Source organism: Numenius arquata, chromosome 8 (genome assembly GCF_964106895.1).
Source record: "Numenius arquata chromosome 8, bNumArq3.hap1.1, whole genome shotgun sequence".
Lineage (NCBI taxonomy): Eukaryota > Metazoa > Chordata > Aves > Charadriiformes > Scolopacidae > Numenius > Numenius arquata.
Window position 1 is genome coordinate 57927860 of NC_133583.1, and position 12850 is coordinate 57940709.

A 12850-nucleotide genomic window follows, 5' to 3' on the forward strand; every position below is an offset into this window, starting at 1 on the left:
CCTTGATTGTCCCTGGGCCTGGCTGTTAAGAGGTCCCAAGCCAGACCTTCAGCTTTCAGAGCTCATGGGCTTTATGCATTGGGCTTGCTTGCTGGTTTTGGAGACCTGAAGTCTCCAGGTGCTGGTGATACTCCTGTGGAAGGAAGCAGTCGGTTCTGCTGCAACAGTGGTAGGTGGGGACGTGATGTTTGGCTTTTCCCAAATCCGAGAAAATGGAAAGCTGCTAACCCGATACGTAACTTTTGGCCTACTCATCTAGCTGACAGAATGGCCTGGTTTGAGTGATGTGGGACTAATTTTCAGCCATTTTACTTTTCAGTAAAGTCTCATTTAGTGCACTTTTAGAAGTCTCGAGTATCTGAATTTGTGAAAATACTTTATAGCCAGCTGTGGTATGTGGAATTCAAGTTCTTAGTGTTTTCAAGCCTTGCCAAGTGCAGGGATGAGAAGGAGTGAGACCTGAGCACTTGATCCAAGCTGCCAATAGGATTATTTCATACCATGAACGTCACATTCAATATAAATTAGAAAGTTTGCTGAGGGGTTGTCTCTCTCCCTTGATGGCTGCCATCCTGAGAACTCCTTGCCGTGGTGCCCGGACCCCTGAGCCCTTCCCTTCCTCCCAAAGCCATAGAGCACTCCTGGGAGTGCACAGCTTCCTGCTGATGTACTTGGCTGAGTATAATTCTTGTATATTTTATATTGGTATTGGTATCAATATTGTTTTTTTAGTATTATTAATGTTAAATACTTAGTTTTGTTCTATTAAACCTGTTTATATTTCAACTCTTAAGTTTTCTGTGTTTTTTTCCTGATTCCCCTTCCTGGGTTGGGAGGGGTCATCGGGTGATAGAATAATTGTCTATATGGCAATAAATTGTTGTGGGTTCCTCAAACCATAACAAAGAAATACATCTTAAATGATGTGATGTGAAAAACAGGTTATATTTGCTGCATGAAAGGATGAGGCTGGGATGTGTGGCAATGACAGGGCCGCCCAGGCTTCATGCGAGCCCTGGGGCTTTGCATGTAAACAAAGGCCCTCTCATTGTAAAAGGTAAAGAAACACAGATCTTTGCCTTCAGCAGCCACATACTTTGTGTATGAGCACAGACAAGTATTGTTCAGTGTTTGCTGAGGTACTCACTCGTCCATCCCTTTTTATTACAGAGGTTTTCTCCTGTGACAGTTCTTAAGCTCTGATGCCAAGGAAAATACATACTGACCCAGATCTTGGAGTCCAGAGAAGAGACCTTACGTAGTGGCAGGTAGAAAGTCTGTTTTCAGTAGATACAATTCCTTTAAGGGTGCCCAGCTTCCATTATCATAAGAGGCACGAGGAGTAAAACCTTGAAGTCAATTAGCACAGCATTGATTTTTGTGACTATCAGCTCCAGTCACAAAACCAGCCGAGCTGTAGCAGCAGAAAAGCACTTTGTCCAACCTCAGGCCTGTGTGTGTCCCAGCTGTGAAGAAATGAAGAGCTGAGATGGAAGCTTTTATGGATGTCTCCTGATGCTTAATGTCATTTGTTTCTTAGACTTGTATTTGCCTGCTTTTCTTGCCTTCTTTACCTAGAATTCTCCGTTCCTAAGCCAAGCATAGAGGCTTTCTACCTTTTCTCCCATGGAGCAAATGCCATTCCTTCACCTCACAAATTCTCCACTTTATTTCAAGTCTGCTGAAAATGGCTTTTTTTTTCTTTGCATATTTCTTTTTACTGTTATTTGTTTCTCCAGTTGCATTATTTAACACTCTCTGCATAGAGAGTATAGGAGCTGTTTCTGCATTCCTGACTCGCCTAAATTCCTGTTAAACTCAAAGGATGTTTTGAGTGTGTGAGGATGGGGCTAAAAATTGTGTTCTATGTTCTGCACTTCTAAAATCTCCCCAAGCAGCATTACTTCCAAATAAAGCTTCAAAGCAACAAATACAGCACAGGTAATTACAGGACCTCTCTGTCAGATATCAACACTAAATGTCTCTCTATATGAAAATCTGGTAAACAGTTGAGCAATTGGATAGTTATAAAGTGGTGTTTTTTCTCTAAATAAACATACAGTTAAAAAAACCATTCTAACTAGTCATTTATACCAGGGCTTCTCTGGATTTTTAATGAATATATACACATAGATCTTTTTTCTTCTGAGGAAATAAGAAAGTTCTGTGCTTTAGAGAGATAGGTTAAGACTCGTTTTGTAGCTGAGATTTTGCTTTCTAGCCTCCTCTCTTCTTCGAAAAAAGACTGTAATTCACATTTCTGAAGAAGGGCAGAAGGCAAGCTTTCCTGCCTTAAGACTGCATAAGACCCACTTAGAGGTCATAAGTGATGTATAGGTTTTCTGATGAACCTCAGCGTGGCACTGAATTTCATTGCTGAAAGACTGACCTATAGAGTGAGTTTGGATCATGAAGCATTTTCACATCTGTCTTTTTTTTTTTTTTTCTTAGAGATGAAATGCATACGAAACACCTGTGAACTCTGTTCGTGGTAGGATGGAGCTCACAGGGTCATTTATCATCTCCTGTCCCCAGATCTTTGCCTCAAGTTGCTGTGGAGGAAACCACTTAATATCAAACCCCCTTGACTGACTAGATACAAGCTTATCATCAAAGCTTTTGCTCTCCCCATAAACTGTACAAATACAAATACACCGTGCAGTAGTCCTTAGTACAATTAAGCAATTAATACTTTAAAAGATAGAATTTTCCTGTGTAGTCCATTCGTATTTGTTTATCTCCATGTAAGTAGTCGTACTGAACCGAATAAGATTTTGTATGAAATTATTTTTGTATGAAATTATTCATGCAAGCAAATGACGAATCCAATAAAAGTAGTGAAAAACATTTCAGCTGTAAAAATAAAAGAAAATATTTTTCTGTATATTCAGGTGGAAACAGTCTCCCTGCTACCAATTTTGATCACCACAATTAAAAAGTTGTCAGTTAAAATGTACAGTCTTCATCTTCAAATGAAAACCTCATTATAAAATATTTGGCTTTTATATAAACCCAAGCGAAAACTGAGTATTAATTGATACTTCTTGTCATTCAAGTTTCAGTGTAATTCGCTTTTGCTCATTAGTATTGGGCTAAAAACTTGAGAGAAACAATGCACTCCATCAGCCCTCTGCAAGTCGGAAATTGGATTTGGCCATTTGAAATCCCAGGAGTTCACATGTGCTTAAAAGACTGGGCAACACTTTTCATAAATATCAAGATTTTTCTAAATCTTGTTCACTAGAATATCCTGTCTTGATCCACTGAGTGTATTGTACTGTGTGCTAATTCTCCCTTGCCCCACTGACATATCAGTTAGTAGATGCTATTTAAGAATTTGTTAATAGGTAATAACCTATGGATGCTCGTCAGCCCAGAATTAAGTGCATTAGCTATTTTTCTTCTTCTCTGGGTTGAGATAAATACAGACAAGGTACTGGGAGTTAAGGAACCACATGTACAAACATTCAGATTAAATACATTTTAGGAACTACTGATTTTGAGGACCTTAAGACGAAGTAATGAAAATGAACTCCAGCATTTTGTACTGCTAAGTAGTTGCGAAACTGGCAGAAATTGAGAATCTATCACTTAAGAATTTTTTTATTTTTATTTATTATTAATTTTACTTTTTATTCTCCTAACTTCTAATTCTTGCACATACTTTGTAAACTGCTTTTAAAGCAGCTGACCTGCATGAAACCACCAGTGAAAACAGAAAATACCACAGAATTATTCTTCTAGCTTTCTAAAATGCAAAATTTATTTGGAGGGACTGAAAAAAGGGAGCACTAATTAACTTTCTATACTGGAGGGATTTTGCTTGAAGTCCTTCAGCAGAACTGAGACAATTATAAAGCAATCTTATTTCCAACAATAGAAAAGAGCACATGAAGATGGGAAGAAAAAAAGGAGAACTCAACAGCCCTGTGCTAAAAATGAGTGTGTCTGCGCTGCAGAGTGCCCTGGCTACAGCACAGCCGCAACCAGTTACTTTCTTAGTAAGTTCCACTTCTTTTTTCTGAGTGCAACCAGACTAGCAAAAATGCTGAGATTTCTCATTTCAAGCCTTACAAGGACAGAGGTTTATTTAAAAAAAAAAAAAAAAAAAAAAACCAAACAAAAAAGCTGAAAAAGATAAAAGTGTTGGGCCCACATGTAAAAATCTCAGTGGAAAATTAGAAATGCTTTCTCATTCAGTCTTTCATTTAGATAATACAAAATCTCCCTAATTGTTTCTGTGGCGCTTGATTTCTGCTGGAGTGGGACTGTAAGAGTGTTATCCCTCGGAGAATAGGGATCGTCATGAAAATGAGATGTGAATCTCTTCAGGCTGCCCTGGCGTATATGAAATTTTAACTAGATAAATCCCGGTACAAGGGATTTTGTTAGAATTGCTGAATAATAATTGTAAAAGTTCTGGAAGTTGATTTTTTCCTGCTCTGATAGTAATTGTAATGACTTAAGATTAATTTTAGCATTTAAAAAAAAAAAAAAAAAGAGGTAATTGCAGTACTTAAAACCCTGAGGCAAATCAGTGGAAATGCTTTGGAAAGGATAATTATACCTGCGTGAGGAAGACTATCAACTTAATAGCATTAACTGGTCCAATTAAGGAGAAGGTGGAGGAAGGGCCAATTTTTTACTTCTTTAACTGTTCACTGAAAAAGTGGTTTTGATTTACAAGCGATAGGAATTGGTCTATTTTTCCCAAGGTGATTCCCTGAGTTTTAAACATTTTAAGGACTATTGAGGGATTCTTGTCTCTAGTTGTCATTAAGTGCTCAATGTCACAGACCTGCTGGTGTTTTACCATCTAAACAAGGAGGGAGGGGTTGGGGGTGTTTATGTGGCAGGCATTTTGTTTCACATCGTTAACCTAATCTGGTCATAATCCCAGTCTAAACATCCATAAAGAGATTATTCTTAATCAGGGGAAGATGGGACAAGGAGAGGATTCTTTGTTGTTCCAAATCAGCAGCAGGTTTGGGTTATTTTACCACTGATAAGGGTTAGAGGCAGCTGCAGGCTGGCTGAATGCAACATAGGAGCTGCTGCCACAAAGCTGTCCCCCGGGCTTGCCTGCTCTGACATGAACAGTCGTGTGTGTCTTTAAGTACAGGTGTAGGAACAGCCGTGTGTGTACACACACCAGTCATTTGCAAACTAATGCAGGGATTTTGTGTCCATGCCTTGGAGAATACATACTTGCATATATAAGCAGGCGTGGGTTTTACCAGGGGGAATAGAGGGAACAGAGTTTAAGAGGGTTTTAATCCTTCCATGAATCCTTATCTTTCCTTTCCTTGCTCCAGTGCTGGCACCGCTTCTGGCACTTGCCTCACATCTTGAGCTGTTAAAAAAGTTTTAAGTAAAAGTTAAAAGCAAAGGCCCAAACCCACTTTGTGCAGCGGCACAAAGGTTGTAGCGCTGGATGGGAAGGGCAGCACCATCCTCTTCAGAGTCATAGCACAGAGACAGGGGTTTACTTTTCTTTGCCAGTGGTTATTTTGAGCTTTCTAAGGCAGCCCTTCAGATTGGAATTGCAGAACAGAATTTAGACAACAGACAGCTCTACCATGGTTAAAGCAAGCGTAGCCGCTCTTATCTAATACAGGTGGGTGATAGCACAAAGGCACACTTTCATACCAGCTACGGGCTTATTTCTGTATCTGCCCATAGACAGATGCATAAATATGTATACTTTTATACGCAGAGTATTAAAACAGCATTTCAAAACAAAACATTCCCCTGAATACATTTGTGACTGAGCAGACCCTGTGGAAACCGATACGAGATTGATGTTAATCATGTTGTTCAGGGCACTACTTAAAAGCTGTCAGTCAGTGCCGACTACAGCAGAAACCCACCATCACCACACTGGCTGTACCCACAGATCCCACTGCACAGGAGAAAGCCTAATTACCTAAATCCAACGAACAAACACACCACTAAACCAGGATGATGTAATCAGGAAAGGGATAAGTAGAAATGTCTAAATTAGAATGAATAATAAAAAAGCATTTTAATTTTTCAAAATTTAAAGTTGATGAGGAGCTCATTTTCTCTTTTTTAGTGAGAACAGCAGTGGACAGAAAGTCAAACAAGCTGAACATCGTGGAGTGTTACGGTACAATACTTGATTTACCATGTGCAAAAAAGATATTAATATATAGCCCGAGAGGCGGTATGACTGGAGCAGCAGGAGAGAAATGAGTACTTAGCAGAAGCAATGGGTATCTTCGGTTTATTAAAGTCCAGTTCCTCCAGTAGCTTTACACAGCTTTATTCAAGTAGGATGCTCTAATCCAAAAGAGAGGTTCTCTGAGCTCTGCGCTGCAATTAATCTTCCTGCTCCTTTGATTAATTGCAGACACATACCTTACCACTCCTATTAAATGACCCTAGTGCATTCCCAGTCTCCTCGCAGCACGCAGGCTACTGGTGCTTGAGGACTAGCAAGGAAATAACTGACCACAACACAGGATTTTGATGGGGCAATCCTTTAATGATTAATAAAAATATAAACGGCACCACAACAGCCTCTCTTCTCAATCTCTGCTGCTTAAAAGAAAAGTGGAAGCCAAAGAAATGCTGAAACTGTTACCTGTTAAGATTTTTTTTCAACAATTAGTCACTTTTGCCTCTCCTAATCAAAATACGTCTACATGTTTATATTCTATTTTAATCCAAAATCTCATCATTCACCTTGATTTTTTTTTTCTTATGACAGAAATGAGAAAAATGCAGAGATTTTTAAAAAATGTTGAAAGCCACAACAGCGGATCTCCAGAAAAGATGGCACATCTCGTGATCTTCTCTGATGAAAGGACAGCACCAACCTCTCAAGCACAAAGCTTTTATCAACTCTGCGTAAGTTAGGACAGTGGTTAAGCATTTTCATTTCTTCAGCGCTGAAGGGCTACTCAGCTCTAGGTTTTTAATTTAATCCATTTCATAAAAGCTTACTTGCAAAATTCTGTGGAGTTAGGCTAAGTTCTGAATTCTCCTATGACTTGGGAAAATTCAGCCTACCTATTAAATTCTCACTTCATCTTCTATCAGTGCTAATGTATATACTCGACTGAAAAACACCACCTTGGCCATGTTGCTGTAAGGCACACAATAAATTTTAGACCCTTCTCCAGAAGTTTTTGAGCGCATTAATACTGCTGCAATTGCATTAAAATCTAATTTTGGGGAAATTTGATGCATCCACCCCATCCAGTGTATCCAAAGCCCCGGTTTTTCCAGCAGGTAAGTGAACAAGAATGAGATTAAATGGAGATGGTGGATATTGAGCTAAAAAATATTAAACAACCCCCTCACGCCGCCCCCAGCCAGCAAGTCTCTTCCCCTTCGATACAAACAAAGGCAGAAACAGAATCAAAGCATCTTCGCTTTATTCCTGGTATCCTCTCCATTCAGTAGAATCAGAGACGCATATTTAATAGTTTGCCCTAGAAGTAGCTCATTACTGACTGTTATTAGAATTACAAACTGGTAATTAACAAAATAAAAGAGCTGTGTCTATGTGTTGCGGTCTTGTTTTGCATGTAAGCAGATTAGACTGATGGGACTTCAAGACACGCAAACACCGTACAGAGACTATAACTGCCAACATTTCAACATTTAACAACTAGAATTATTTTCTTTAAAATGTCCTTCATGGTGGATGTGACCTCCGGCAGATGAATAGGTCGCGAAGAAGTCCAGTTCTAGTGTCTTGGCCAAATTCCAGCCCCAGTAATTACACTCTGCTCTTAAATTCCCCCTGCAGCTCTACTACAATAAAGCTCTTTTTCAGCTTGTCCTGAAGCATTGTGTAGTACTTCTGTGAAGCTGCACAACGCTGAAAAACACCTCCTCCCATCAAAATTACAAGGGGAACTTGGGTAGACAGAAAGCTGTTACCAGAGCGTGAATTTGGGCAGAACCCCAAGGTTAACCCACACTCGCAGCGGGATCAAGGGATCTTTGCTGACAGGGAATGTCAGGCCCTTGTGAAAGAGCACAAGCAGGAGTAGCTCACGGTGCTGCCGGAATACAAACTGGGAAACTCGGGATCTCCGCTCCTGGAAGAGTGAAGAGGGTCCCTGGAAGGGACCGCAGCAACATTTCGTAACAAATGACCATCCATAAAAGCCTCTGGTGCTATAGAGTATCTTATCACAACCTTATTCAGTTATTTAGTAATATTTCCAAAATTATTTGTTGATAAAAAACGTTCCAGCAACTTAAAACCAACCAACCAACCCACATTTTAAAAAATAAAGTCTTTACTGACAGAAAAGCAGCTGTATAACCCAATTACACCCAGACCCACTCAAAGATTATCTCAGCGGGCTGAAGCGGGCCCGCAGCACGAGTGAAAGCCTTCCACGTTATGCTGAACGGACGGCTGTGGCTGTTTTCTTTGCCTCGAAATTGGGACTCATTTGAAACATCTAGGTGACTGACTCACAAATCAGTTTATACCCCAAAATGTCATTCTTACTAAACTAGAGTAATTCAGAGCAATCACTGTATAATTTCCTCTAAAAAGGAAAAAAAACCCTCTCCAAATCCATCCCCGGAATCTGTTTACTATTTGTATTTTGTGTCCCTTTTTTTTTCCCCTTCCTGTTGTTGCCTTTCTTTTCTCGGATGCCTTTCTTTGGGTTTTTTTTTTTTTCCAGATCAGGGCAGCTGTAAGCTCGGTGTTCTTATTTCACCCATTTCATTAATCTCAACTTTCTCATATTTTCTCGTCCGCAGCCACCTCAGGACAAGCAGCACAGCGATGCCAAGGCCAGCAGTCAGTGTCACCACCGTCACCACGGCACTAATGCCGGCAGCCAGTTGTTTCACGCAAAACTCTGGTGGCTTTTCATCAACATAATAAATCCTTATTTTTTGAATATGCAGAGCATCTCCAATGACAGAGATGGTTAATGTTCTGTTGGAATGAAACACGGAGTCATCTTTCACATCTTTTTCAAAGTAATAGGCGACATCAGCTATATCTACGTCACACCTAGATTTCTCGGAGAGCTGTTGGTTCAGGCGGATCTGGATACGCGGGGAATTGTACTTCACAGCTGTGATGAACTTGGGGTGCAGTTTGTATCGGCTCTCAAACAGATCTCTCAGGGCGTTTGCTACGTCGGAAACATTGAAGGCGCTGGAGCTTTTTTTGTGCTTCATTTCAATGTAGATATAGCTCGTTCTAACCAGTTCGCCGCAGCTCAGGCTTTTGTCACCCTTGTCGGTTCTTCTGACTCCAGCCGTGTTCACACACCAGCACGTATCGGTTTGATTGCACAGCTGGGCTTTGAAGGCACCGCTGTCCTCGCAGTCTGGATTGTAAATGCCATTCTTATTCACCCGCCCATGGGGATGGCCCCAGAAGCGCTTCTCCTGCAGGGGGATCATTTCTGCCTTCATCAGCAAGCATTTTGAGGTCAGCGCGAAACAGTCTACCCTGCGATTTGAACCTACCAGCGTGCAGGTGCAGTTCCCAGGGCCGTCCTGGGCACAGACTGTCCACTTGTTGGTCGCCCAGGTACAGTTGTTCTGCTCTGCTGAAGCCACCGCCAGAATCAAACCCAGCCAAACCCCCAGGAGAAGCTCCGTGTTGCAGGTGAAAAGCGTGGATGGAGTCCCAGGTGACGGCAGGCGATAGCTGAAGCTTTAATCCACTCATGGAGTCTACTCGTTTCTACACACTGATGTGCTGCTCCCTTTATCGAGATTGAAATCAGACCCACCAAACAGGTTCTCCTTCCAAAACAACTGGCATCTAGTACTCAAATCCTAGAGAATTCCACAAGCTGCACTTTCAGCTGGTTCTTCTCAGGGAGTGGCACCAGTGCCCTCCTCCAGCTGCCCCCAGTCCCTCTTCCTTGAGGAGGAAACAGCAGGGAAGAGACAAAATCCAACCTGAAGCACAGATCCTACCCTGGGCTTCCCTCCTGGACTAAAGCACCAGCAGCTCGCCCTTGTCCTTCTTTAGGCTTTTTATGGACTATGCAAATACACGTTTGTGGCTGCTGCAACAGAGCCCTGAAGTAGCTGCCGGCTCACGAGGAGCCACAGTTCATCAGTTTGATGGCTGCTCTCCTTCTGACACGGCACGGGAGTGCATAAATCATTATTCTGGGACCAGTAAGGACCACAGGACAGCGTATACGTCAGCTCCTTCTACCTGTGCTGCTGCTTTCCTGGGGGCCTGTCCCGCTTCAAATCAATGCAGCCTGGGCCACACGGAGCGATGGTTTCCATCTGTGGGAACAGCGGGATCACTTCCCGTTTGCATCCGTGGCTTCCAGTGAGTATTTATAACACAGGATCAGTTTAAAATTAAATACTCCAGATGTAAATACCCTCTGCCACTAGAGAAGGGCACAATCTGGAGTTGAATTTTGCAGCAAGGCCTATTTCTAAATAAGCCACAGAAACACACGCTACTTGAGGGAGCAAAGATAGGCGAGTTCTTCACATTATTCCTGGCTCCTTTATAGATCATTATCACAGCTCTCCGTTTCCCCTTCCTTCAGATAAAAATAACAGCAGTTACCTTTCTCAGAAAATAATTGGTATCTACAGTTAAAATTATTATTGAAATTGCTACGTATTTCAAGTTGTCATATTGATGATAATTTGATAACCAGTTTAGTATCTGTTTTCCCACTTTTAATTTCTAAGTCATTCATTTGCCTATAGCAATCTACTTTTTTTTTTTTAAATTTCACATCCCTCCTTCAAAGTCAAAATCCATTCAACTGTCACCTACACACCCATATCTTGTCTTTATTTTATTTCACATTATGAACTTCAGAGAGAGAGTAGATTTTGTTTTTCTTCTCTCTGGAGGACAAAGCCTCAACTGCTGTCAACTTACAGCCCACAACCGGCTTCGGTGAAGCGATGGCAATTTCTATACGGCCGAGAGCTGCCCTTGTGCTCAGAAAGCCCCATATGGACGGGCAGGTAACAGGACTTTTCGGTAATTGTGTATTTCCAGACATTCATGCTGGGACTCAACCTCATATTATCATTATAGCAGCCTTCCAGTATTTGAAGGGGGCCTACAGGACAGCTGGAGAGGGACTCTTTCTCCAGAAGTATAGCAATAGGACAAGGGGGAATGGTTTTAAACTGAAAGAGGGGAGATTTAGATGAGATATCGGGAAGAAATTCTTTCCTGTGAGGGTGGTGAGACACTGGAACAGGTTGCCCAGAGAAGCTGTGGCTGCCCCATCCCTGGAGGGGTTCAAGGCCAGGCTGGATGGGGCTTTGAGCAACCTGGTCTAGTGGGAGGTGTCCCTGCCCAGGGCAGGGGGTTGGAACTCAATGATCTTTAAGGTCCCTCCCAACTCTAACCATTCTATGATTCTATCATTTGACAGGTTTTACAGACACAGTGGAGAAAAATTAACTGGTTTGTCAAAAGTAACATATGGAAGAAGAACCACAGGTAACTGATGGAGATGGTGTTTTCCCTACTGGAGGAGGATCCTCATTACTGTTACCTTAATTAAAATCTGCATTGTCTCTTCCCTCAAAGGTTGCCAGAAGCACAACGATGGTTTCAGAATATACCCATCACCAAGCAAAAAGTGTAGAACAGCAGCAAGAGAAGGGCAAAGAGGGAATAATTTCAAGTTTCCTTGAGGGAGCTGCTAAGTTGCCAAAAAAAGTGCACTTTTCCATTGACTTTTTTGCACTAGTGGCCTTCCCCCTCTGTAAATAAGGACAGAACAGACTTATTTTAGAGATAAAGTTCTTTCCAAATATCTGTATACATATACATATATATATCTATGACACTAAAACCAAAAAAGACTATTATTTCCTTTAATCTATGCTAAGCTGTAATGGTACTACAAGAGTTAATTATTTAGAACAGCAGGCTGTAAAAGGAATAATCCTGTAGGAAACATGGAGTGGGTTATTTCTTTAGTGATCTCTGCTTCCATGGAAACAATTTCTCGGCACAATTCTAAATCTCATAAAAATAGGGCACTAGGTCTATGTAAACCAGCAAGACATTTCCAATTAAACAACCAGAATGCTTTTATCTAGGCCATTAAATACTTTGTTTGGTATCAAATATGGTTACGGTGTTCACTGGGATGTGAACAACCGGCTCCTTCCCAAGCGCCGGCTCCGTGGGGCCGGATGAAGTCACCCTGCCCGCACCCCAATGTCCCTCGGCGGGGCTGGCAGCGGCACAGCACCTCTCCTTCTCCTTGCAGAGGCCGGGGTGCAGTGCTCTGCCACGCTGAGGTGCTCTCTACACCTCCACGTGTCCCTTTCCCCAACACAACACTGTCCTCACTGCTCAGTGATGCCCAGCAGAGCCAATTCTCTGCTGGCACAGCAGGAAAGAGTTCACCTGGCTCCTGCTGTTGGCAGAGACTGAGCTACAACCAACACACTTGTATCAAATTTGGGTAACGTCTAGTTGTTTGAAAGGTGAGCTGGTGATCTCCTTCAGATTTCACTAGAGTTACCCATGAAAACAAACCCATTATGGTACTGTAGTGACCCTACAGCCAGGACTCTATGAAAACCACGTGGAAAATACGGATCTGCCATCCCAGCATCCCTGCCACACAGTACTACGGGATCATTTCCCGAAGGAGACTAAAGCAGAGGGTTTGTAAGAACAAAGGAAAGAAACAAATCTGTGCCCAGGTACCCGGCTACTGCCCATAACATGCCGTCACCAGCCAGAAGTTTACATGCGCGAGTAAGAAGAGTTTTAATCTTACTTCAAGCCTTTTTGGATCAGCGGTGACAAAGCCCCCTCTAGCGGTGTCACACTCAGTTGAAGCACCGGGTTATTGATCCCGCCTTGGAGAAA

The 12850-nt window shown here is 41.9% G+C and overlaps 1 protein-coding gene across 1 annotated transcript; it reads right to left on the reverse strand.

Moving 5' to 3' along the window:
- Nucleotides 1-8679: 8679 nt before the first annotated feature.
- TACSTD2 (tumor associated calcium signal transducer 2) lies at nt 8680-10959 on the reverse strand. The gene is made up of 2 exons (XM_074151820.1): nt 10883-10959; nt 8680-9664 (listed from the first exon to the last, which is right to left on the reverse strand). Exons 1-2 carry the CDS (start codon nt 10957-10959, stop codon nt 8680-8682), a joined length of 1062 nt encoding a protein of 353 aa, XP_074007921.1.
- Between the last annotated feature and the right edge of the window lie 1891 nt (nt 10960-12850).